The 23683-nt window shown below is 53.8% G+C and overlaps 2 protein-coding genes across 25 annotated transcripts in view; one reads left to right on the forward strand and one right to left on the reverse strand.

Annotated features, from left to right (window-relative positions):
- The window catches only part of RBMS2 (RNA binding motif single stranded interacting protein 2), an 81427-nt gene extending 79774 nt beyond the window's left edge, over positions 1-1653 (forward strand). For 5 of the 7 annotated variants that reach the window (XM_008256679.4, XM_008256678.4, XM_002711082.5 and 2 more), the window contains one exon: positions 8-1653. The gene's annotated coding sequence lies outside the window, so the exon portion shown is untranslated. The remainder of the gene's footprint in view (positions 1-7) is intronic. The other 2 variants (XR_011380092.1, XR_516732.4) reach the window with 1 other exon arrangement.
- Positions 1654-4902: 3249 nt separating this feature from the next.
- Positions 4903-23683, reverse strand: part of BAZ2A (bromodomain adjacent to zinc finger domain 2A) — a 36614-nt gene continuing 17833 nt past the window's right edge. For 12 of the 18 annotated variants that reach the window (XM_051832807.2, XM_051832803.2, XM_051832808.2 and 9 more), the window contains 28 exons: positions 23089-23226; positions 20935-21525; positions 19891-20076; positions 18389-18607; positions 17594-17956; positions 17412-17472; positions 16343-16451; positions 16070-16171; positions 15706-15916; positions 14327-14424; positions 13949-14014; positions 13530-13763; positions 13184-13438; positions 12628-12842; positions 12303-12377; positions 11945-12125; positions 11791-11871; positions 11453-11597; positions 9739-10403; positions 9404-9626; positions 9165-9320; positions 8911-9062; positions 8445-8734; positions 8205-8337; positions 7969-8115; positions 7121-7347; positions 6855-6998; positions 4903-6769 (listed from right to left, as the gene is read on the reverse strand). In XM_051832807.2, coding sequence (XP_051688767.1) covers positions 6604-6769; positions 6855-6998; positions 7121-7347; positions 7969-8115; positions 8205-8337; positions 8445-8734; positions 8911-9062; positions 9165-9320; positions 9404-9626; positions 9739-10403; positions 11453-11597; positions 11791-11871; positions 11945-12125; positions 12303-12377; positions 12628-12842; positions 13184-13438; positions 13530-13763; positions 13949-14014; positions 14327-14424; positions 15706-15916; positions 16070-16171; positions 16343-16451; positions 17412-17472; positions 17594-17956; positions 18389-18607; positions 19891-20076; positions 20935-21525; positions 23089-23224 — 5631 coding nt within the window. In that variant the 5' untranslated portion in view covers positions 23225-23226 and the 3' untranslated portion in view covers positions 4903-6603. The remainder of the gene's footprint in view (positions 6770-6854; positions 6999-7120; positions 7348-7968; positions 8116-8204; positions 8338-8444; positions 8735-8910; positions 9063-9164; positions 9321-9403; positions 9627-9738; positions 10404-11452; positions 11598-11790; positions 11872-11944; positions 12126-12302; positions 12378-12627; positions 12843-13183; positions 13439-13529; positions 13764-13948; positions 14015-14326; positions 14425-15705; positions 15917-16069; positions 16172-16342; positions 16452-17411; positions 17473-17593; positions 17957-18388; positions 18608-19890; positions 20077-20934; positions 21526-23088; positions 23227-23683) is intronic. The other 6 variants (XM_051832805.2, XM_070052378.1, XM_070052379.1 and 3 more) reach the window with 4 other exon arrangements.

The following is a 23683-nucleotide window of genomic DNA, read 5'->3' on the forward strand; positions in this document are numbered from 1 at the left end:
CTTTAAGAAAACCCAGAAAGCTGTGGTGCTAGGACGTGGACGAGGGAGTCCCGCTCGCCGTGTGCTGCCCTGGACTTCGTGGATGCATGCGTGTCTGGGGACACGGTGCGGGCTGCTAACGTGCACTCCTGTCCCTGTCCCATGGGCCCTCCTCGCGCGCTGTGCCTCCTCTCTCCTCCAGGTTGGTCATTTTTCTCTCCCATACAGCCGAGTTGCCTCCGCTACCTTTGTTCAGTCTTTAATTTTGTGGGCTTATTTTTTGAATGAAACTTCATGTGGAATTTGGGGGAGCTGGGCAAGGAACGAGGTGACGGAAGCTGCTGCTCCTCCCGGGTGAGGAGTCCATTTGGGCTTCAGGACGTGGACACAGCACCAAGGCTCTTGCACGAGACGAACTGCAGCCTTTGGAAGCCACCTGTGGGCCCGAGGGGCTGAAGACCGTTTCAGGACGGACTCGCCCGGCCTCTGCTGCTTCTCACGCCAGCTGACACCACCTGAGCAAAGGTCTTTCCACACCTGCCTCCCTGCCTCGGGACGTCTCCCGGCCCCCTTCCCTGCGCTCCCTGCGGCACAGCCTCCGTCCACGGGGGATCTGCGGCCGGGGGTGTGTGCTGCTGGCAGCCTGCAGAGCACGGGACAGCAAAGACGTCTCTGGCCCCAGATGTCATCCCTCATGCCAAAGCTGAAAGAGTTTGACCCAGGGTTGTCCCTGCTCTCTGGGGTGGGGACGATCCCCAGCCCAGCTCTGGACACCGCGTGCCTTCACACATCCATGTACCTGGCTTGGAGGGGCAGCCGTGGGATCCTTGATTTCTTAGGCTCTGACCTGTGACCCCGTGCGTCCAGCAGGAGCCGGCCTCAGAAGGCTGTGGCCACTGTGCCTGCACACACCTGGCCGTGGGGGTGGGGAAGGGCGAAGCTCTAGAACCGTGTGTGGACCCCTTCCCTGAGCTTGGGCCCAGGCCATCAGCAAGCATTTTCCTTCTTGTGGAAGGACAACAGGGAGCAGGATGGGAAGTCCGAGCCCGAGTCCCTCCCTCTGGCCGTCCCCTGCGAGGCCCGCGCCCAGGAGGAAGCCGTGGCTTGGCTTGCGGGGAGCAAGGCCCTGCTGCCGTCTTCCCTGGTCGCTGCCTTGCCTGGCGAGAAGAATTCTGCTCCCTTCACTTCCAGGCACGTGCCTGTCTGCCAGGCCTCTGCAAAGTCGAACAGTGGAGGGGGGAAGAGGCGCTGGTGAGGCGCTGGGAGCAAGAGCTGAGCTGGGGCCCAGCCTGCCCCCGCCCCCACCAGGCATCTGCCAGTGCCCCCTGACCCCACCCAGGATGCAAAGGCTGAGATTCTCCTCACAGAAGGGCTTACCCGGGGTGAGGCAGCCCCAAGCTCAGCAACCTTCTAGAAGGATTTGGCTGAGCAGGTGAGCCTTGTTTCTGTCTCCAGCCTCAGTCAAGGAAAGCACAGCGTAGCTGCTTTCTTGTCAATGCCTTCGAGAGACAGAAAACACGCCTGGAACCCTGTCCACGTCTGACGGAGGCTTGCAGGCAGCGTGCTGAGGAGGTGGTGCGTGCGGCCTGCTGCAGCACTGCCACCGCTCCTCCGCCTCCCAGAACCCCTGCTCCTGCCCCTTTTTTCTGTATTTAAAAAATGTTTAAATGGTCACGATTTGTTCTGCTTTCAATTGTCAAATCTCCTCCGGTAGCTCCTCCCGGGAACGGACCTGCTGGAGTCCGAGGGTCTCATTTGGGCCTGGGCGGTGATGGAGGGGGCCTGAGGCGGTCGCCAGGAGTGGGGACGCAGAGGAACTCCTTGTTGGTGCTTTTGGCGTCCAGGCCCCGCTCCAGGAGTGCATGGAGCAGAGGGGAAGTGGCCTGCCCAGAGCTGCCCAGCCTGACGGGCCCACTCCCACTCTCCTCTCTGTCCCTGGTCTCTTGCCCCAGCTCATTACCGATTCAGCCTTAAGATCTCTTAGTACTTTGTGCCTTCCTGTTCTCAAAGGGAGCACAGCAGATGGTGTGGCCCCTCACCAGGCCACAAGCCTGGCGGCCCGCCTCATGCCTGGGTTGCCGCTGCTCTTCTCAGGCTCGGAGGTGAAACTCAGACCCTGGGCTGACTGGACTCCCAGAGGGCAGTGGGGAGGTTAGGAAGAGGTGGAATGGCAGGGAGGACATCTATTTTTCCAGTGTTTTTAGCCAACGGATTCGGAGCTGCCCTGTCTAGGAAGCCCAGTGGCCCTGATGCGGTGACCGTGCTCGTCGGTGTGGTGGTCAGGACGCTGCCCGTGCCAAGGAGGAAAACCTGGCTTTACCACTGCTGCTCCACAGGCTGTGCTGGCTCAGGCCACCTGGGCCCTGGTCCAGTCTCCTGTCTTCCCTAACTTGCTACTGCAGTAGCTCCAGCACCTCCTGCTGCGCCTCCGGTGTTTCCAGCACTCACTCCTTGCTACTCCAGTAGCAAAAGGTTGTGGGTGAGGATGCTGGGAGAGCCCTCGGTGGAATGTGGCGAGGTCCCCACAGGGACTAAGGATTTAGAAAAGAAAACTGGCCGGCGCTGCGGCTCACTAGGCTAATCCTCCGCCTTGCGGCGCCGGCACACCAGGTTCTAGTCCCGGTTGGGGCGCCGGATTCTGTCCCGGTTGCCCCTCTTCCAGGCCAGCTCTCTGCTGTGGCCAGGGAGTGCAGTGGAGGATGGCCCAGGTGCTTGGGCCCTGCACCCCATGGGAGACCAGGGAAAGCACCTGGCTCCTGGCTCCTGGCTCCTGCTATCGGATCAGCGGATCAGCGCAGTGCGCCGGCCGCAGCGGCCATTGGAGGGTGAACTAACGGCAAAGGAAGACCTTTCTGTCTCTCTCTCTCACTGTCCACTCTGCCTGTTAAAAAATAAAAAAGATAAATAAAAAAAAAGAAAACCGCTGGTGCTCCCTTGTGCACACGCCCCACCTGCTGGTCAAGCGGCAGCACTGCACTGTTGAAAGGCTGCTTCGCCCCGGGCGCTGAGCTTGGGCTGGTGATGAGGTCCAGGTCCACGCTTGCCCCGGATCCGCTGGAATCAGTGGGCTTCAGAGAACGTGGGTGTCGCTAAAGCCAGTCTGAGGCCTGTGGTCCTAGATCTTGCGCCATCTACCGACTCGTCCTGATTCCTCTTTAAACCAACGACTCCATGACTCTGCCACCTGCGTCTCCGGTCTGTCCACGCTACTCCACTCTCAGCTGCCCTTGTGGAGAGTCCTCTCTCAGCAGCTAAAAGCAGCCCTGGGCGGAGCTGTGTCGCACCCTCAGGGTGGTCACCCATCACTACCGCCATTCAGGCAGATCCAGCTTCCTTGTCCTACTCACTCATCTACCTCAGCCTCCCGGGCACTCGATTCATCTCTTCACTGTCCTCTTCCTAAGGGTGGGGAAACTGGGGGCAGGAAATGACCACTGGCTGTTTCTATCTCTGGAAGGTCGCTGAAGAGGTTAGCTCCCTCCTCACCCTAGAATGGGCTGGGCAGGCTGGGCGTGCCTGGCGTCGCCCCCAGGTGCACAGTGGAGGAGGGAAGGTAACCGGGCACCTGCGGGAGGGGCTGTCCCTACCCTCCCTCCGCAGGGCCCCGGCTTCCAGCTCATCACTGGCTTCCCCACGCCAACGCCCTGCCCGGCCTTTCTGGGTGGGCCAGCAGTCTGTCGCATGCACTTACTGCCTTGGACAGGAAATAGGCTTAAGCAGCTTCTGCATTTTTTTTTCCATTATCCAGTGTTTTTATTTCTTCTATGCCAGCGCCGGCCCTGCCTGTAGCTTTTCTGACCCCCTGGTCTTCCCACATTGCTGTCCTACAATTTGACAAGAGCTGTGTTTTGCCTTATTTTTTAATAAAAAAGTTCACATCTTGGTGCCTTGTCTATGGTTAGGAGGTGGGAAGCTGGTGATGGGCCCGTACTTTGCTACTCCAGAAACACGGACAGCAGTTTAGGAAGCTAAGGCCGCGGCTCCCAAGAAGGCAGGAACCAGGCACGCTGCCCGCACACTGCCCCCACTCTGCCCAGGGACCTCCCTCACTTCAGGCTGCCGCACCGAGAACCACGCCTCCACGCCTCCGTGCGTGCGGGGCGGGTGAAGTGGGGAGGTTCAGGAGTGCACCCGCCCCACCCCGCCCACGGAGACAGACCTCCCCCCCGAGGCCTGGGTGACAGCCCATGCGCAAGGGAAGATAAATACACAGAGGCTTTGAATCTCTATCAAATGTGGTTTTTATTCAACTGACAAGCACTTTCTACAGCTGCACTTGTGGAACATCACATGGCAAAAACAGGAGTCTTTCTCTAGACTTTTTTTTTTCCTTTTTAAACCTTATTAAAAATGAGATTGGTCCTAAAAATATAGAAAGAAATAAATTTAAATTCACAAAAAACTGTACATTATCAAAAAGTCACTAAAACACCACATTTGGTTATATAAAAAGTCAGTCCCTTTTGTTGTAAAAGGAACGTGGAAACTTGTTGGTGTCGATGGTGTGGTTTCTTCCTGTTACCAGACTGATGGGGGAGGGGAAACAGAGGGCAGGGTGGCTTGTCTTTGCTTTTTCACCTGTCTTCCCTACCGAATACTCCTTATCGTCAAGAAGAGAAAACCCACCTAACTCAAGGGGTGGTAAGGATGAGGAAAGAGAACTGAGAAATGGCCCCTGTGATCATCCCCGCTCCCCACCCCCTTCAAACCTGAGGTGAGGACCCCCCCCACCTGAAGAGTGCCTGGTCCCTAGGGAAAGAGGTGGGCGGGGGCGGAACACAGAGCCGGAGCCGCCAGGCCCTCCGCCTCCCCTCCCCTGCGAGGAGAGCGAGCTGGCGCGGCGCCGCCGGGGAAGCCCGGGTGGAGGAGCCCCCGCTCCAACAGCCCAAACAGCTGGCCAACACAAAGTCTGTTACAGCGCAGTTACTTAGATAAAATATAAATATTTATGCATAATATAAAGTCAATTCAAATATTCTTCAATCCACCTCTTATTTAAAAGCAAAAAACAAAAATCTCAAATAAAGTTAAAAGTTTTGAGGTTTATCTGACAGAAAAGGCGACTTTAGAAATAGGCTATGGGGGAGAAGGGACATACGGGAGAGGGAGGGGCTGCCCGGGCCCACACTGCCCCGCCCCGCCAGTGCTGTGCCCCGCCCGGCACCCTCCCCCGCCAAGGGAGCAGCGGCCTCCCCAGTGCAAGTACCCGTAATCTCCGACGGGAGGCGCTCTGCTGAGCAGGAAAGCGGGGGGCCGGGGCCCATGGCTATCACGTGCACTTAGGCGCTTTCCTCTCACCTGCTGGGGGCTTAACTCACCGGCCCTGCGGGGCAGTGGTAGACCCAGGGCTTCCCCCTGCCCTCTCTCCTGTGCTCCGGGGTCTCTGCTGCTGGGGAGGGGGCAGAAAGCACAACTAAACCCACAGAAGCTCAAGGGATTTTGGAAAGATCCAGTTCTAGCCCTCTCCCTGCAAAAGCTTAAAACTCGAAGCCTCTGAGGAGGGAGCGCCTGCTGAAAGATTGCACAGTTTGCAGAGGCTGGAACAGAGGGACGAGGAGAGAGGAGGGAAACAGCCTTGTCCCCAGAGAGCTTGTTCCTGTGGTTTCCCAAAGACAAAAAACAAACGATAGTTTGAGACGACGGGAAAAGGGATAAAAACAGGTAATTTGGGGAAACTGAATGGGATCCCAGCAGTCACAGCATCCCCTCCCTCCCCCCGTCTCACACTCACACACACACACACTCTCACACTCGCTCTGAGGCCAGTTAACTGCTCCCTGGCCTTCATCTTGGGGTGTGCCCAAACTCAGCAGTACTTGTCCCTGAGGAGTTCCCGAGCGGGAGGTTTGGGGAGGAGGCGGGAAGGCCCAGGCGCCGGCCGCCCCTCTCCCCAGCTGCCGAGTTTCAGAGAAGGCTGGAAACTCAGCGTGGAGGACAGCCACGGCAGGAAGAGGACAGCAAGACGGGGGCCTCCGAACTTTTTTTTTTCCTTTGCAGGGTAAAAAGTGGGAGAAAGGAGGGGAAGAACCCGTACACGATAGTTTTCCATTATTGGACGAGAGAAAATTTGAAAAAATGGAGGGCAGAGGGGAAGGAAAAGAAAAACTCGAGAGCAAGTGAGGAGCAGGAAAGACTGAACATGGAAGCAGCATGTCCAGGGCCCGGTGTCCGGCTCGACACACTGGGAGTAAGTCCACTTACTGGCCGTCACTGCGGGTCTGCACACAGTACAGAGTGTTTCTCGGTTTCACACATTCACTAGAACTATTGCTATTGTTAAATAACCCCAGGATGCTGGGGCGGTACAGGGAGGGGGGGGCCAGGAGGAGGAAGCGGGGCCTTCTCTCCCCCTCCCATTTTTAAGTAGGAAATAAAACAGAAAGGAGAAATTATTTTTCTTTTTTTGGCTTTCAGTCCAGAAGGACCTCATCTCTGCCCCTCTGATCTAAGGAGCAGGAGGAGGAAGGGAGATGGGTGCGGGGTAAGAGAGGATGTGGGTGCTGCCGTGGGCAGGGTCCAAAATCAGGATTATCTGACTCAGCCTGACCCAGGGCAGCATCAGCAGTTGAGAATGGCAGGTTTGTTTGTTTGGAAGGTGGGCGGGGCCACCCCGCCTCCCTCGCCTCACAGATTGGCCTGTTTTCCCTGATAAAACTCCTCCCAGCGGCTCTCGAAGAAGCGGCGCATGATGTGCCCAGCCTTGCCCACTTCAGAGTCGTCCTCGTTGAAGGTCTGGCAGTTGTCAAAGACCAGGAGGGCGTCTGCAGCAAACTCCTCGGAGCTGGTGTACCTGGGCGGGGTGGGGGGCGGGAGTTGGCTCAGAGCTGCGGTGAAGAAGCGGGGGGTGTGTGTGTGCGCAGCTGACAACTACTCACCCGCCCCGGAGCAGTCGCTCCCGCATGGTAGAAAAATCCATAGGGTTTTTGATGATGCGCCGGTACCCACTGACCAAGCGAGGGTTCACAGGCTCCAGGAAAGGCCAGGCTGCATCATGGGACTCCATCTCCATCAGGATAATCCTGGCACCACAAGAACAGCCACAGCTCCATCTCAGGATAGACGTGGACAACCGCAGCCCACCCAGCCCTTGGCTCTGGCAGGGTACATACAGCCAGCTGTTCCCAGGATTCGCTCAACTCACTCGCAAAACGTGAGATCGCTGTGGTGGTTCCGCATTGAGAGCCGCCGCCGCTTGCATGGAGACAGCCCCTCTTCTGAGAACCGAGGCACCGCAGGGCTCTCTCGGCCCCGCGACAGCACCCGGCGCCGGCGGCTGTCCCCCTCGGAGAAGCTCAGCGGGTAACTGCTTTTCCGCTTCTGGCCTCGCTTTGGGAAACCAGGCTTCTGAGTGAATTCCTCCGCTACCTGCTGAGGACAGGAAAAAGGTAAAAGCAGCCATCGCTGGCACCGTATGCTGCATGCCCTCCAGGTCACGGGAATCCAGATACTTTCACAGGGGCTGGTGTCGTGGTGCAGCAGGTTAAGCTGCCACCTGGGACGCCCGCATCCCATACCAGAAGAGTGCCCGGTTCAAGTCCTGGCTACTCCGCTTCCGATCCAGCTCCCTGCTTTTAATGCACCTGGGAAGCATGGGAAGATGGCTCAAATATTTAAGTTCCTGCCAGCCATGAGAGACCGGGATGGAGGTCCTGCCTTCTGGATTCAGCCTGGCCCAACCCTGACTGTTGGCAGCCATCTGTGGAGTGAACCAATGGTTGGAAGACCTCTGTCTCTCTCTTTCTCTGCCTTTCAAATAAATAATCTTGAAAAGAATCCTTTCACACAGAAGCCAACATGTGAATCTACGTGGAAGGTGGTTGATTATGCCTATTTTAAAGAGGAAGCAGCTAAGGCCACATAAGTAACACATCCTAAGGAGGACTAGAACCCAGGTCTCGTGCCACCGAGGCTGCAAAGACCAAGGGCATGATAGGGTCCTTTGTAGGACTGGTAGTAAACGGGAGGGCCCTGAAGGAACAGAAGCCTCACCTGGGCCAGACAGACAGCACAGAACCAGTCTCCTTCTGGGACAGCTTCCATCTTGGGCCGATGGCAGTAAATGTGGCAGCCACGGTCACACCCATCACAAAGCAGAAGAAACTCATCGTTGTCACCCTTCCGGCAAACTAGACAGGTCTGGACCAAGGTTGTGAGGAGGCCGAGTGAGGCTTCAGGCCTCCACCTGCCAGCGACCCTCCCCAGTGCGGCTGCCCCCCACCCCTTACCACTTTGTTGACGGACTTCTCCCAGGCAATGGAGCGCTCCAGCTGGGCCAGGCACAGGCACACCTGCGCTGCGCTCCGGCACCGCTCAAGCGTCTGGCGCCACACCCGAATGCGAGGGGTGATCTCATATGATCTGGAGGAAGAAGATGGTGACCCCTGGATGAGGAGCGGGATCCACTGAAGGGAGAACACACCCCTTCTCTCTCCAGGAGCAAGACTGGGGGAGTGGGAGACACTCACATCTCTGTGGCGGTGCCCTCAGGGGCACCATTGGGTGCGCTGAGCAGGGCCTTCTCCAGCACCACCTCATGCGCCGGCCAGAGAGGCTCCCGCAGGTACCGGCGCTCCACGTTCTGCTCCAGGGCGGCCAGCCGTGTCACGGCCAGGTCCAGCGGGTTGGTGGCTTTACGCTGCGGTACCAGTCCTTCCCTGCCCCTCCCCCTCCACGTGATATCCTCTTGGGAGTCAGGCAGGTGCTCGCAGTAGGCCAAATCCTCCCGAGTCGAGTCTGGGCTCGGGCATGTCCAGCCCTTGATGCCAGAGAGAGGAATAAAACTCATTACACAGGAAGGAAACCGGACATGGGAAGAAAAGGAACATTAGGTCGTTTGTCAAGTGGGCACTCAGGGCTTTTGCAAGTGGTTGAACAAGGGATTAAGACACCCCCCTCCCCTCCCCTCCCCGCCCAGGGCAAGCCCCATGGTACCCGAATCTGCAGATCCGACAGGACAACTCGCCGCTCTAGCTCCTCCACCCACTGAAGCACGGCTAAGTCTGTCTCATAGGTCTTCTCTGTGGGGGACCAGCTCAGAATCCCATCTTGCAAGGCAGGCAGCTGGCAGGGCTCAAAGATGGAGTCTGAGAAGGGAGGGGCAGAGGGCGAGGCCATCAGGCCACTGTCCACAGCAGCCGCCCACCGCCGACCAGGCTCCCCAGGCAGGCGCCGTCGGGTCTACTTGCCAGCTGAGGGCCGCAGGCAGACCTCCTGCAGGAAGTCCCTGTGCTTGCTGAGGTGCTTGTGGAGTGCCTTCTCCCGGATGCCTCGGGGGTGCAGGGCCTTCAGCGTGGCGTCCACCACGTCAGGATCCCGGATCCACCACCAGCCCGAGCGCATCTCTGTGGGCAGAGCACATGGATGTGACCGGCGGGGGCAGGAAGCAGCTGTCACTCCTCCTCCACACCACTTCCAGGTCACTCACCAGGGGGCACAGGCTGCGCTGTCAGCTGGGTTAGGTAACGCTGCTCCATCTGCTTGAAGAACTTACTGGGAGGCCTCCCTCTCCGCTTCAGTTGTCCCAACTCTGTGGGGCTCTGTGTCATCTCTCCAGCATCTCCTGTCCGCCGCTTAGCAGCCAGCCCAGGGCAAGGGGTAGAAGAGAACTGCACCGGAGAACACGAGTTGGCAGCACTGGCTCTGCTGCCCTGTGAACAGAACACAGGAATGAGGGCATGTCCATGCTTTTGAGGCCCCTTAACTTCAGGCAACGGAGCCTGTGGCAAGATGAAGCACCTACCACTAGTGCTGGTGACTTACTGGCTTGGAGGAGGCAGGCAGCTGAGGGGAGGGTGCGGGCTGGTCCTCGGAACCTGCAGGGGGCGGTGTCGGGGCAGCATTGCACGGTGTCGGGGCTGGGAAGTTAAGCCAGGGTGCTGGAGCATCAGGACTGGACCCGGCCTCCTCAGGCTCCGGCTCCTCCAGGGGCTGTCCCGGGGCTGGGTCTAGTTTTCCTGGGCTGCTATCAGGTGTGAGGACTGAGCTACTCAACAGGGAGCCATGGCTCTGAGTTTGACTCAGCCAAGACAGGAAGGCCGACTGGCTGAGATCATGCTGGCTCTGACCCAGGGACACGGGGGAGCCTTCTGGCTCCAGGAATCCGTTATGGGGCTGAGGACACGACTGGGGCTGGGGCTGGGGCTGGGGCTGGGCAGGAGCCTGAAGCTGAGGACAGGGCTGAGCCTCTAGCTGAAGCTGCGCCTGGGGCTCCTCTGAATCCTGTCCTCTGGCAGGGGACTTCGGGTGTCTGTGTTGCAGAGACCCAGGCTTAGTTTTTCGAGGTCGGCCTCGGGCCCGGGCAGGAGAACTGGCAGCCGTGCTGGAGCCACCAGGCTCCCTCTTCACAGAGAAGAGCACATGGTTGGGTGGAGGATGGGTTGCCACCTTCAAGGACTCTGTTTCCTGCTTTACAGCATCCTCAGGAACTACAAAGAGAAGCAAAGACCATAAGACACATACAGCTATATAGTGGGAAAGAAAGAAGGCACATAAGCCAGGATGGAGAAGACATTTGGTAAGGAGTAAAGATGCTACTTGGGCAGTCCACATTCCATACTGGGGTGCTAGGGTTCAAGTCCTGGCTCTGTTCCCAATCCCAGCTTCCTCCCAATCTGCACCCGGGAGGCAGTGGTAATGGCTCAAGTACTTGAGTCTCTGCCCCCACGTGCAAGATACAGATTGAATTCCTGGCTCTTGACTTCAGCGTGGCTCAGCCCTGACTGTCGCAGACATTTGGGAAGTGAACCAGCAGATGAGAGCTAGGTCTCTTTGCCTTTCAGATTAAAAAAAAATTAAACATAGTATATACTTTCATTTTCTCTTGGAATAAGAACAGCTTATATCAATAAATACAGTATCTGGAAAAGAAACACTTTCCTCCAAAGTCAGCAGCAACAGATCAAAAGCCAGCATCTACTGAGAACCAACTCTGTTAAGTAGTATTCGAAGAGTATTAACTTACGTTACTGTACTCCCAGCCTCATGAAAGACCTCTACAAATGACACACTGAAGCCTACAGTTGGTAAATGGAAGAGGTGAGCAATCTTACTCCAGAGAGAAAATGAGATCGACAGAGACAGAGCCCACATTGGCTGGTTCACTGCCCAAATGCCCAAAAAGGCTGGGGCTGGGCTAGGCTGAAGCCAAAAGCAGGAAACTCAATCTAGGTCTTCCACAAACTTGGCAGGAAGCCAACTGCTTGAGCCATCAGCACTGCTCCTAGAACGTGTACTGGCATTAAGCTAGAAGACAGAGCTGGAGCCGGGCATCAAATCCAGGTGTGTTTCCGTGTGGTGCACGCTCACAGGTAGGCAAGACAACTGGCCCAGCGCCTGCGCTCTTCATCCCTATACTGATTCTCATAAAATGAAAGACCCAAGACTACCAGGTAGAGCAAAAGAAATTGTGTAACTTTTGTTGTTAGACAGGATTCAGAATCTAGGCTCTCCCCTTCCGCCTCCCCCACACACCTACCTAAGCTCCCCTCTGTTCCTTCCACGAAGATACCAGCCAAATATGGTAACACCCAGTAGCGGCGTCTGTATCGGTCTTGACCCAAGGAGACTGCCCGAAGCATCTGAGATGAATGTAGCAGCTTTTTTCGAAAGAAGAGCTGACGCTGGGTAGGCAGTGGAAAAGGAAGACAACAAATAAAAACCACACTTCCGAAGTGACAACGGTGAAGCATCCAGTATACGGGAGAAATGCTAACAGCTCAGTTCCTATGCAGTCAGCACCACCCGGGCCCAGCTCCGACGCGACTCACTGCCCGCCCCCACACACCCCCGCCCCAGGAGCAGCCCGCACGGTACCTTGCTCAGCTTCTCTATCTGGCGCTCCAGCTCTGGGATGCTAGATGTTGTGGCATCAACCTGCAGAGAGGCAAGAGGACACTGAGAAAAAGAACTCAAAAAAGAGAAATAATCTGTTTTCCCACTTCCACTTTCCTTGGTCTTTGGCCAGTACCTCTCCATCCCTCCGTCCCCTGCGGCCATGGACGGCGGCAGCAGCTTCTTCCTCTTCTTCCTCTTCCACGCCGCTGGTCTCCTCCATGATCCGAGAACTACGCCTCCTTCGCAGGCTTTCCTCCAGACCCTCCATCTCCACCTCAGACCGCCCAGTTCGCTTAGCCAGAGCAGTTTTCAGTCTGGAGACAGATGAGGAGAGTAAGGGAAACCGCGCTGAGGAACCTAACAGACCCAGACTCTAGGCCACTCAGAGCCCCAGCAAGCCCAAACCCACGGCAGGGAGGAGCGAGGGCATCGCACTCCAGGCAGAGGTTCTGGCTATGGCCCACCCTCTCCGGGCTCAGTCCTGTCCCTACCTCCGGAGCCGACCTTCAACGATCCACTTGTTTTTCCTGTAGCTGGACATACTCTCCAGAGTCTTGTCAATCTCACTGCAGAACAGGGAATGGGATTGAGAGGCGAAAGTGGCAGCACAGGAAAGAGGGAGGGAGAGTCATAGAAAAAGGGGCTGCAGCTGAACATGGAGTCTCAGCCTAGAACCCAGTCGGCAAGGTGGGCAACGAGACTCAGTGCCAAGTTCTGAAGAGGCCCTTCAGAACACAGCAATGAATCCACGTCACCCCAGGACTCCTGGGAGGCCAGCCCCTCTCCCAGCCCACTGTGACACCCCCAGCCTCTCACTTGATGATGAGGGTGGAGCCGTTGAGCTCATGCACAAGGAAAGCCAGGACAGCTGCTTTCTGCTGCGGGGGCTGGGCCTGGAAAGGCTGCGTGCGCAGGCTGTCGCAGAGGGCCGGCTCCGCACCGTACGCCATAAGGAAGCAGCGCAGGATCTCAGACACGTTGTCCCTCGTCAGGGGGATCTCAGACACCTTCTCCCCCAAGATCTTTAGGGACTGTGTGGAGGAGAGCATAACGGGAGTGAAGAGGGAAGAGAAACAACTTGAGACACATGAACCTGGAACAGTAAAACACAGCAGAATGCTATGGGATCAAGAAAGGACAACATGAAGACTGACTATGAAGGAAGGAAGAATACAAAAGAAAAGGAATAAAATAAAGGGAAATGGACAAAATAAGGAGAGAGGAAGAAAAGGAAAGAGAAGGAGAACAGAAATGAAAGCTCTGTTTCTCCTCTAGTTGTTCGGAGGGAGGAACTCAAAGAAAAAGCGAAAGTAAGACGATAAAGGGCTGGCCCTCGGGCCCTCCCTCCCGGCTGCCGAGGAGCTGAGCTCACCTGACAGTAGGCGGGCAGGCCGGGGTCACAGAGGGCAGCCTTCAGGAGCCGCACCAGCAAGTCTTGCACCTCGCCCAGGCTGTCACCTTGACAGAGAAGTCCCTCCTGCAGCACCCCCAGGCTAGGCACGTCTTTGGTAGGGTCAAAGCCCAGCACCTTGCCGAAGCTATGCAGGAACTCCACGATGGTCAGGCAGTCTGAGAATGCCCTACTGGGCAGAGTCAGACCAGGGATGCGGGAGAAGTCAGGCAGAGGCTGGAGGGGCAGAAGCAGCAAGGAGTTCTGTCACACATCCTGTGAGTGCTGTTCACGAAGCTCTGCCTCTAACAGAGCCCTCCCCTCTTACCTGGTGGTCAGCCAGACACATGTCCTCTGTGGGCTTCTTCATCTCCTCCAGGATCATCTGCTGCCTCTGCCGCTCCTCCAGGCGCCTCTGCGTGGCCACGCTCTTGTCTGCCCTACACGCTGGCTTGGCTCTGGCCACCTCCTCCTTTTCCTTCACCTTCACCTTCTCCTTCTTTTCCCTCTTGACTTTTTCCTTTAGTTTTTCCTGCTTTGTCTTTACTTTCTCTTTCTCAACCTACACACCCAAAGCAGAGAGAAACGAAGAGTGCCATGAAGACACCAGTCACCACCCTGTCCTGGTCCTGGTCTTTCCCAGCCTGAGAGAGAGCCCAGAAATGCAACTACAAAGCAAGACTGGGGCACAAAGTATCGGTTCAGTGGCTTCAAAATTATATTCAGCAAATGTGTACACGCACTTACCTTGGGTTTCTTCTTAGCTTCCTTCTGCTTTAAGCTCTTGGTCTCTTGTTTCCGCTTGTTTCTGGCCTGTAAATCATAAAGGAAGAAGTCATTTCTCCTCAAAACCCTTGACAGCATCTCTGCACAGGCTAGGATTCAAAAACAGACAAAGGTGCTGGAGGAGAGGCGAGCGATGGGATGACAGGCTGGCAACGGATCCTTCCCTCACCTTGCAGGTGTCCACATTTTCTTGAACAAGCCAATTCGCTAAAATCAAAGCCAAGAAATGTCAGGGTAATGGAAGTGCCGCTATACAGGGGTGGCAGATGTGGGAGATGGAAGAGAAGATGAAGCAGGTCGTAGGCAAAGTGACCAGGGCACCACCACTGATGTCCTCACCTGCCCTTGGGTGGTCTGGCACTCTCCCCGTTGTATCTTCTGCCTCATCTTCTTCTTGCTTTTACTGATTTTTGCTTTATCCTCCTCACTCAGTGTTTCTGTGAAGGCAGAAAGAAAAAGTAATCAAGTGAGACAGGACGATGAATCCCTGGCATCCAGGGCAGCACACACCTGTCACAAAGCTGGCCTCCCAAGCAGCACCCTGAAGAATCTAGAGTTTTCTGGTTTTTTTTTTTTTTTTTTTTTAATTTCAAAGTATACATAATAAAACGTTGGGAGAAAAAATGTAGGTGAGGCACCTGCTACGGAGGTGGCACAAAGAACTCAAATGGCATCTCCTGCCCAGAAGCAGCAACCCCTGGCTCCAATCGGACTGCTTTGGAAGGGGTCCTGCTGATGGAAAAGAAGCCACAATGGCAGAGTAGCCTTCTGGCCTGTCTCTCTCCCAGGCTACCCAACAAGGGCAATAACCCAGACTTGATAGCAGAGGGAACTGAGAACGGAAACAGAAGGCCACACTACCGGAGAGGAGGGCAGCAGACAGAGGCACCAACAAACCCAGAATACACCTGATGAAAAGGCAGACGCCTCACTACAGTCACACTAACCCTCGCGTGGCGTCGCTTACAGTCAGTTCCTAAGTCTCGCTCCACTAAACCATCTGAATTTCTTCCTTTCTGAAAAACTGAATACTGAAGTATAATTTTTGCAAACAATAGGGCATTTCCAAATTGATGTTTTCAACATAACAGTGCATCTTCTTGTTTCTGGTATAGAAACACCACCCTACTTCTACATGGCAATCCTCTAAGTCAGATCTAGCATGGGCAGATGAAGCACTTACAGCATCCGTTAAACATCAGACTTGTTCTCATTCCTACAGTCAGAAGAACATGGCAGAGCTGAACTCTGAATGAGAATCCAACGACTCAATGTTTTCCTATTCTTCACACTAAACGAGTAAATGCAGTATTTACTGAAGAAAACCCAGACATTTCCCACCTCTCTATCCTACTAAAATAGAGCTGATTATCTTCTGAATTCAGATGTGAATTCTGAATCTCCATGAAGGTGGTAACGAGCAGGGCAAGAGGGTACAGCTGCAATCAGGCAAGTACGGAGCTGCAGAATGAGTAACAGCGGGTACAGAAGGCCTCTCCTTTGGGCTCTGTAACCACATCTAGGGGCAGAGCAGCTCAAGGAAGAAGCGGGTTAGAAAAGTAGTGCCCAAAGGGCTGGGGCCCAGACGCTGCATTCCAGACTCGTTCTGTCCAGATAATGGCAGTCCCAGTTCTGGGGAACCCAAGCATTAGTAACCAGCAATGCTTCAGGTACCTCACGAAAGGAGCGGAATCCCACAGTAACAAATACCACTGTACCTTGGGCATCCAGTTTCTTTAAGAGGCGGTTATCTGTTTTATTCAATAGCTCAGGGATTTTGACTTTGGGGGGCCGACCTCGGCCCCGTTTCACCTTGGGAACTTCCTTAGTCTTAGACTTCTCAGTGTTTCGAGGTCGGCCTCGTTTGCCAGTAATTGCCTGGATCCTGGAAGGAATCTCTTCGGCCGAGAGCTGTACCCACTGCAAGCCCTAAGGGAAAGAGGGAGACCATTACAGGAAGGAATCTGTTAGGCCTTCTGAACCAGTCAGTGCCTCCCAGAATCCCCAAACCCTACAAGAAGCTGCAGCTTGTCCACTACCTTTCTCAGTGACAGAAGCATATATAAACCCTTGAGTCTGTACCTCTGGTGTGTCTCTCTCTTCAAAGAAATCTCCAACAGGCATACGGGGACTGAAGCTAAAGTGCTCACGGCGGACACTGTGTACCACGTTGCGGCTCAGATACTACAAGGAGGAAGTAAAGCAACATTAATGAGGTCACAGCCCTATCATGCCTTTGGAAAGCAACACCACAAGCAGAACAGGCCCTGGAGCAAACAATGCCAGCCTGCTGCTACTGGGCGCAAGGAAAGGAGTCTGTGCTTCCTTTTAAAAAGCCCACAAAAGCCACATTACCTTGATCACTTCTGGAAACTGTTTCATCCGCTTCCCACAGGGGCCATAATACCATGTCTCCCCCTGCCATCGGTGGCTGCCCTTCTTGATGCGCACCTCTCTCCGCCACCTGCCAGAGAAGCACACGGGCCCTGTCGCCAGGTCACACCCCTACTCACTCCCCATGCCACCCAGGAGCAAGCCCACTGAGCAGATGACCCTCCCGCATCTGTCTCACTAGAACTGCATGCAAATGCAAATGCTGCAGGACACACAAGCTTGATTAAACGGCAGACTTGAACTACAAAAAATCTGCAAACCCCTCAGGAGGAAAGCAATGCAGCAAAATGCCCCAGCTCTGAAAGACCGCCACCCCTCTTTTCCACAAAGGCAGACGTCCAAGCAGCCAGACACCCCTCCCCGAGGCCGTTCAGGGCAATCACTGAGTTTCCACTCTAGAGCTGAAGGCCTAAGGGGACAGAGCGGACAGAGGATGGGGAGGCAGGCAGCACAGAGAAATCCACGCTGACTCCATGAAATGACTCCGCAGGCCAGGATTTAATTACGAACCCTGTGTTCTAAGCAGCAAAATTATTCTATGACTAAACCTTACACTCAGACTTGATGATCACAAGTAGCCAAGAGAGAAGGGGAAATCCCAGGAAGGCAGCTAATCCTACCAGGCCCTTGAGGTTAGCTGGCTTGCTCCTCTGTGAAGGAGCTTCCTGCCCTAACTTCACCAAAGAGGGACCATAACAAAACCACCTCAATTCATTGGTAATAAGCCACTCCCCATTCGTCATTATCCTCTCTCCTTAAAAAGAGGACAAGCCAGCTAGTTTGGAAAAGGTAATAGCTGGAGCCCCTTGAGCAAAACTGAGTCCCAAGAGGAAGAAAATGTGAGTGAAGACAGACCCTGAGAGAAGGAAAACCCAGGACATCTCAAGAAACACTAGCATTGCGGCTAAGTTTCCTGTCATCTACTCTTACCTAGCCCATTCCTCCCCCACCTCAGATGGACAAAGGAGCGCCCTTGTTCTAGAGACATGCATTAAACTCGTCCATGCGTGTAGCACACGAGAGCATTTACCCATGTTGCAGTGGGAGACGAACTTCCTCTGGGGTAGCAATACGTCTTCTCAGGACATCACCTTGGGGGGAAAACAGGGGATTACCCAAGAGTTTCGAGTTTCAGCAAACTACTAAACAGGCCAGGAGGAAAGACATAAACGTCTGGGAAGCAGCTGCAGGCAGAGCAGTCTGGACACTCACCACTACTGGGAGCAGCGACCCCCTCTCCGGCGACCTCGTCCAGGCCAGCAGAGGTTTCGGGGAAGCTGCCGACCTCCTGCACTGCTGAGGAAGCTGCTGGGGAAGCTACAGGAGAGACTTTTGGGGAGGCCACTGGAGCGGTCACGGAGACTGCTGGGAGGGTTGCGGAGGAAGCGGGGGAGGCGGCTGGAGACACTGAGAGGGAGGCTGTGGGGGAGACTGCTGGGGAGGCTGCAGGCCGAAGCGGACTAGCGGACGCCTGGTCGGGGGCTGGCTCCATCAGGGCGGGTGGGAAGTCAGAAGCCCGAGATTCCATCTCTTCCTGCTCAGCATCACTTCCATTATTCAGGTCAAAGCTGTTATCTGGAATCCAATCAAACAGGGTGGGAAAGGAAAAATGGTGTCACGGAAGACGAGAACCTCCTCAAACCTGGACTAAGCTAGACAGAGCAACTTCAAGGGTTTTTCCTTAGGGTTAGACAGAAATAAGCTTCTGGCTTTCGTCCCCAAGCACTCTCACAGGACAAAGCTGCTGCTGGACGTCACTCTATGAAAACTCCTCTTTCACCTGAGCTTCCAGCTTCCTCCTGCCTGCGAACTCCAAGTCTTCCGAGTTCTTCTGAGTGCAGAGCACAGACCACAGCTGCGCAGGCTGGGGCTTGTTCTCTTTAGTCAGATCCCCTCAGCTTCCAGCATGGTGCTCTTGGAGGTTTCCTACCCTTTAGGCCCTAACTATGGAGCCTACTCTCTCACGTTTCACAGGTCAAGAACTTCGTTCCACCTCTCTTTACTTACCTTGGAGGACAGACTCCCCTAGGACGGGTGGAGAGGCAGGGCTGGCAAAGATAGAGGCCGATGCTTGGCTGTCATCTGCCAGGAGACTGAAGGCAGTAGCAGTGTTGAGGGAAGGGCAATCGAGGGCAGAGATCACAGGACTGTCCTCAAGCGGCAGCTTGTCCTCTGCACCCATCAGCTCAGTGTCATCAATACCATAAAGTCCTCCGCTCACTGGCTCTTTTCATAGGAGGCGGGAAAATCAGAATACAGGATATTGAGAAAAAAATCAAAAAGCAATATTAAAGAAACATTGGTTTAATACTCAATTTTTTTAAAGAAGGTGTCACTTTTTTTTTTTTTTTTTTTTTGATTTATTTATTTATCTGAAAGGCAGTTACAGAGAGGCAGAGGCAGAGACAGAGGCTGGTTCAATCCCCAGATGGCCGCAACAGCAGGACCTGCACGGATCCAAAGCCAGGAGCCATGAGCTTCTTCCAGGTCTCCCACATGGGTGCAGGGGTCCAAGGATTTGGGCCATCTTCTACTGCTTTCCCAGGCCATAGCCCGAGAGTTGGATCAGAAGTGGAGCAGCTGGGACTAGAACCAGCACCCATATGGAATGCTGGCACTTCAGGCAGTGGCTTTACCTGCTATGCCACAGCGCCGGTCCCAATACCCAATTCTATTTTCACAGTATAAAGATTTTTTCTAGTATTAAATTAGGGAAAAATTTACTGCCCACTCCCTGAAATAAAGTCATGCAGGGTCGGCATTGAGACATACTGGGTTAAGCCACCACCTGTGACACAAGCATCCCATATGGGCGCCAGTTTGAGTTCCAGCTGTTCCACTTCCAAGTCACTTCCCTGCTAATGTGCCAGGGGAAGCAGCACAAGATGGTACAACTGCTAGTGCCCCTGCAACCATGTGGGAGACCTGGAAGAAGCTCCTAGCTTTGGCTTGGCCCAGCCTTGGCTGTTGTGGCCTTTTGAGGGAGTGAACCAGCAGACAGAAGTTTCTCTCTCTCTCTCTTTCAAATAAATAATTAAATCTTTATTAAAAAATAAACAAATCTTTAAGACAATAATTAAATCTATGAGACTGTAGAAATCCTAAGTCTGAGATAGAAACAAAAGGAAGGGCATTAACTGAACGTCTACCCACATAGATTTGCAAAATTCTAGCATTTATCATTGAAACAGGACTCCCTAATACTGCACTAGGGTAAAAGGTCACTATTAACTGGTGAATGCTTTCTTTCTAGTTAGTTAGAACCCAAACAGTCCACCTGTCTGGTAGTAGGTCCCTATCCAGTGAATTATTATAGCTCAGGGCTCTTGGCCAAATGGAACACTAGGAGAGAACCTGGGAAATGAACCAATTCAGCTCAGAGTGCAGCTGGCCCAGGCAGGCCAGTGGTGTGTCTGCCACAGGATTATCTGGAGGTCCCAGCACCCCATATTCCTTAATCCTGTTCCTGGTTTACCAGCTCTTCCAGCTGCTGAAGGGAGCCAGCCCACCTGGTGCCAGAGAGTCAAAGGGCTCCAGGGAGTCTTCACTGAGGATTGGAGTGTCTTCCAGTTGATCAGGAAGATGTGAAGGATCATCCAAACAGCTCACTGAGGGGTCAGGGACCAAGACTGAGACCTCTTGGTGTAATGACTCCACAGAGGGGACAGAACCATTGTAGCCACACATCTTCAGTTCTAAGGAATTCCAGGAGACAGCAAAAGTCAAAAATCAGTGCCTTCAACTGACTCATTCAGCTACAATAAGCAGGCAGTCTTTGCTAGAAGTGTTTTCATTCACTCAACATTTATCGCTGCCAGGACACCAGTTCTACATGCTGGAACCAACCACATCAAGATACCCTATGTCAGCAGAAGTGTGCTGGGAAAATCAATCCTGAGGCAGTGCAGAGGAGTTAGGCCTGACACAAGAACCCCAATATGTTCTCAGAAATCTTCCCCATCCAGTGGGAAGGGAAAACACACTATGATTTTACAGGGTGGTTCCCTTGGACAGGGAATCAACTACATGCTAAACTTTTCTCTTTTGAGAGAGAAGATGAGGAGTCGTCACATGTACCAACACTAACAATGAGGGAAACTGAGCAGACAAGCAATGATGTGCTTGCCCTGCCTCCTTCCCTCCTGTACATGCCAATCACCACTGGGGCTCAGGCCACCTTAGCAGCCAGTCTGACCCTGCTTCAGCCAGTCCAAACGGCCTCAATGCAAACTGCTAAAGGCCCAACTCCTTTACGCATTTTGGAAGAAGCCCTTCTTGGTGCAGGGTGTCTGTTGGGGCTGTTTCAGGCTCGCCCACCTGCCCTCTCCAGGCCAGCAGCTCTGCATGAGCTTGAAATAATTTGCACTCCCACTCGCGAGCTGGTGCTGCTACCACAAAAACACCAGCCACTTGGCTCTGCTAATCACCAACATGCAAATCAGCCTGCACTGTAGAGAGCTGGAAAGACAAGTTTTCCTCACCTCAAAAGCCACTGTCCCCACAACCCAATTTCCCCTCTCCCCCTGCCCCCCAGCTCAGGGACCCAGGCATACCTGGCTGGTCGTCTTCCAGCTCCAGGCTGCCTACCAAGCCAGTGCCATTCTCCGCCACCACGGAAGTCAGCTCCTTTTCTGCTGCCTCATCAGGATGAATGCCACTGCCTACCTCCTGGGAGGGTGCAAAGGTCTGGATGCTAGATCCCAACATGGGAGAAGTCTGTGGGGAGGTGAAAAAACTAGGGGGTCCATTGGGCATCACCTCAAAATTCTGGTCAGGAAAGGAATCATACAGTTCCTGCGAGTCAAAGTTAAGCCCCATGGGACTCTGGGTACCGTTGGCCCAGAACTCTTGGCTCCCAGCCCGAAGATTAGTGTTGTGACTTGGGGATGAAGGTTGCCGGCTGCCCCCAAGAATGCCGTTGAGTGGGTACTGTCCCCCCGAGAACTGGGAGAGAAGGGGTGGGTCCTTGAGGTTGCTGCCAGGATTAGCAGATGGGTACTGTGAGTAGTTCCAGAGACAGTCGTAGGCCACGTTGGGGTGATGGAGGTGTGAGGTGCTGGAGTGGGGAGCAGAGTTCAAAATCCCTGAAGTAGTAGTGTGAGATACAGTAGATAAGCCATTAACATTCACATCCCCATTCAAACCTGGCAGAGAAGGAGAAAGACGGGTCAGTAACATATATGTATGTCAGGAACGTTAACAAAAGAGCCCCAAAGTAATAGCACTGGCTAGAAAACAGGAAGGTAAAGAGGAGGGAGATTCCCCTGTTATATTTAGCTTTTGGATCTCTGGGGAACACCAAACCCAGCTGCTCCTGCATAATGCTTAGTCTCTGCCGCTGAAGGTGCTGGGTAGGGGGCTGGAGAGCTTTCCCAGCCTGCCATGGGAGCGACCAGCAATGAGCTGCTGTGGCTGCAGTTTTTTTTTTTTTTTTTTTTTTTTTTTAAATTATTAAATGAAGCTGTTTGCAGACCTCCTACAGTGACTTGCATTCGTCCCCACTCTGATTCCCTAGGGAACGTCTCCCTCGGAAGGGCATGACTGAACTCTGCGCACATACACACCCCTTTCCTAGTGCCTATCTGGTCCCACAGTGGCACCAGAAGGGACGGCCTCCACCTCACTGGCACATGCAGATCCTGCACTTTGTGCTAGGCTAAGAATAGAATTTGTAGTCACCACAGCGACAAGATTCCAGCTCAGAGGCTTGGCTGAGCCCTCCCCATGGGCACTGGAGGGTAATATGTAGTGAATAAAAATCTTGGCATGACCAGGGAATTCAGCTCTGAATACCAATGGCAACCTCTGGGATGATGAAGGAAAAACCATCAAATAATGGGAATCAAGACACCAAAAAAATCTTGAGAAGGGGAAGAACCCCAATAAAATAAAGAAGCTTCTTCTGCAACCCCCTCGTAGAAAACAGGAGGGAGAAGTGGTAGGTAAAAGCCTGTATTTTTCTGCGACAAGGAAGGAAGCATGTGAGCTTCTCTGCTTCTAAGCATAAAGGACCTGAAACCCAAGCCAGATTAGATAGGTACTTGGCAAAGCCATGGTACAGAGCAACTGATAAGCCAGATCCTGGTAGCAACACTTCCATCTGGAATTATGTATTACTCTCTGGGGAATTAGGTAAGCACTGGCCCCTCCTTTGTCCCTACCATCTACCAAGGACAGAAGGTGGCACAAACCCTTCTAGCATCTGCCTTCTTTGCTACAAGCTCAAAGACAAACACATCTCACCCTTCACCCCATTTCCCCACCCAGGGCACTACTGGTTCCAGCCCAGCCCAGCTTCCCCAACCTCTATAAACAGCTTCTCAGAGGGCTGGTCCTTTATCTCTTTCTCATGGGTCCAACCTGGTTATCAGTAGCAGTAACCACCTCATCACTCTCTGGTAGTAGCCAGGAAACAGTCCTGACAGAAGAGCAGACTAATATAAACAAGCCAGTAGATTTTCTAATCCCTTCCAACTTTAAGAGTAAAAGCGGTGCTTCCATAAACCACTACAATTTGCTCTTAGAGGCTTGATTTCTCTCCAGCAGCTGGCATTCTATGGATTCAATTCCTCCCTCCCCACCTGACAGACAGGAGTCGTTGTAGGGCAGATGGGCTGAGGTAGAGCCAAGTCTTCTCCCATCAACCTGCTCTAAAAAGGAATGAGACCCACTCCCTCCCCGGGCCACGTGATGACCCTCACACTCACTTTTCCCTTGCTGGGGGAAGTTCATGGGAGACCCGTTAGTGTAGAGGCCCTCCCCTGAGGAAGGAGAGGGTTTCAGTCCTGAGGCAGCAGGTGCAGGGGGAAGGCCAGTAAAGTTAAAATGGTCGTTTGCCTCCATTTCTGCAGGAGGGGAGAGAGAGGGAGGAAAAAAAATACTGGCGGTTAAACAAGGTTACGTCATTTGGAATGCCCTCTACCTACTTACCCTTCTCTTACCTAAGTACTTTGAGGTGAAGTGGAGAATGAGAAAAGAGAATATTCCCTACACAAACAGCCTTATGAGCTTTGCAGGGGTGGGCACTTGCCCTAGCAGGTAAGATGACATTTGGGACATCCACATCCCATATTGGAGTGCTTGAGTTTCAGTCCCAGTTCTGCTCTTAATTCCTGTTTCCTGCCACCCTTGGAGGTAGCAAGTAATGGCTCAAATGGCTGGGTCCCTGCCACCCAGGTGGGAGACACAGATCAAATCCTGACTTCAACTTGGCCAGGCCTCAGCTGTTGTAGGCACTTGGGAGATCTCTCTCTCCCTGAGCCTTTCAAATAAACAAAATTTGTTAGATGTAATGCTAGCTTT

Source organism: Oryctolagus cuniculus, chromosome 11, assembly GCF_964237555.1.
Source record: "Oryctolagus cuniculus chromosome 11, mOryCun1.1, whole genome shotgun sequence".
Lineage (NCBI taxonomy): Eukaryota > Metazoa > Chordata > Mammalia > Lagomorpha > Leporidae > Oryctolagus > Oryctolagus cuniculus.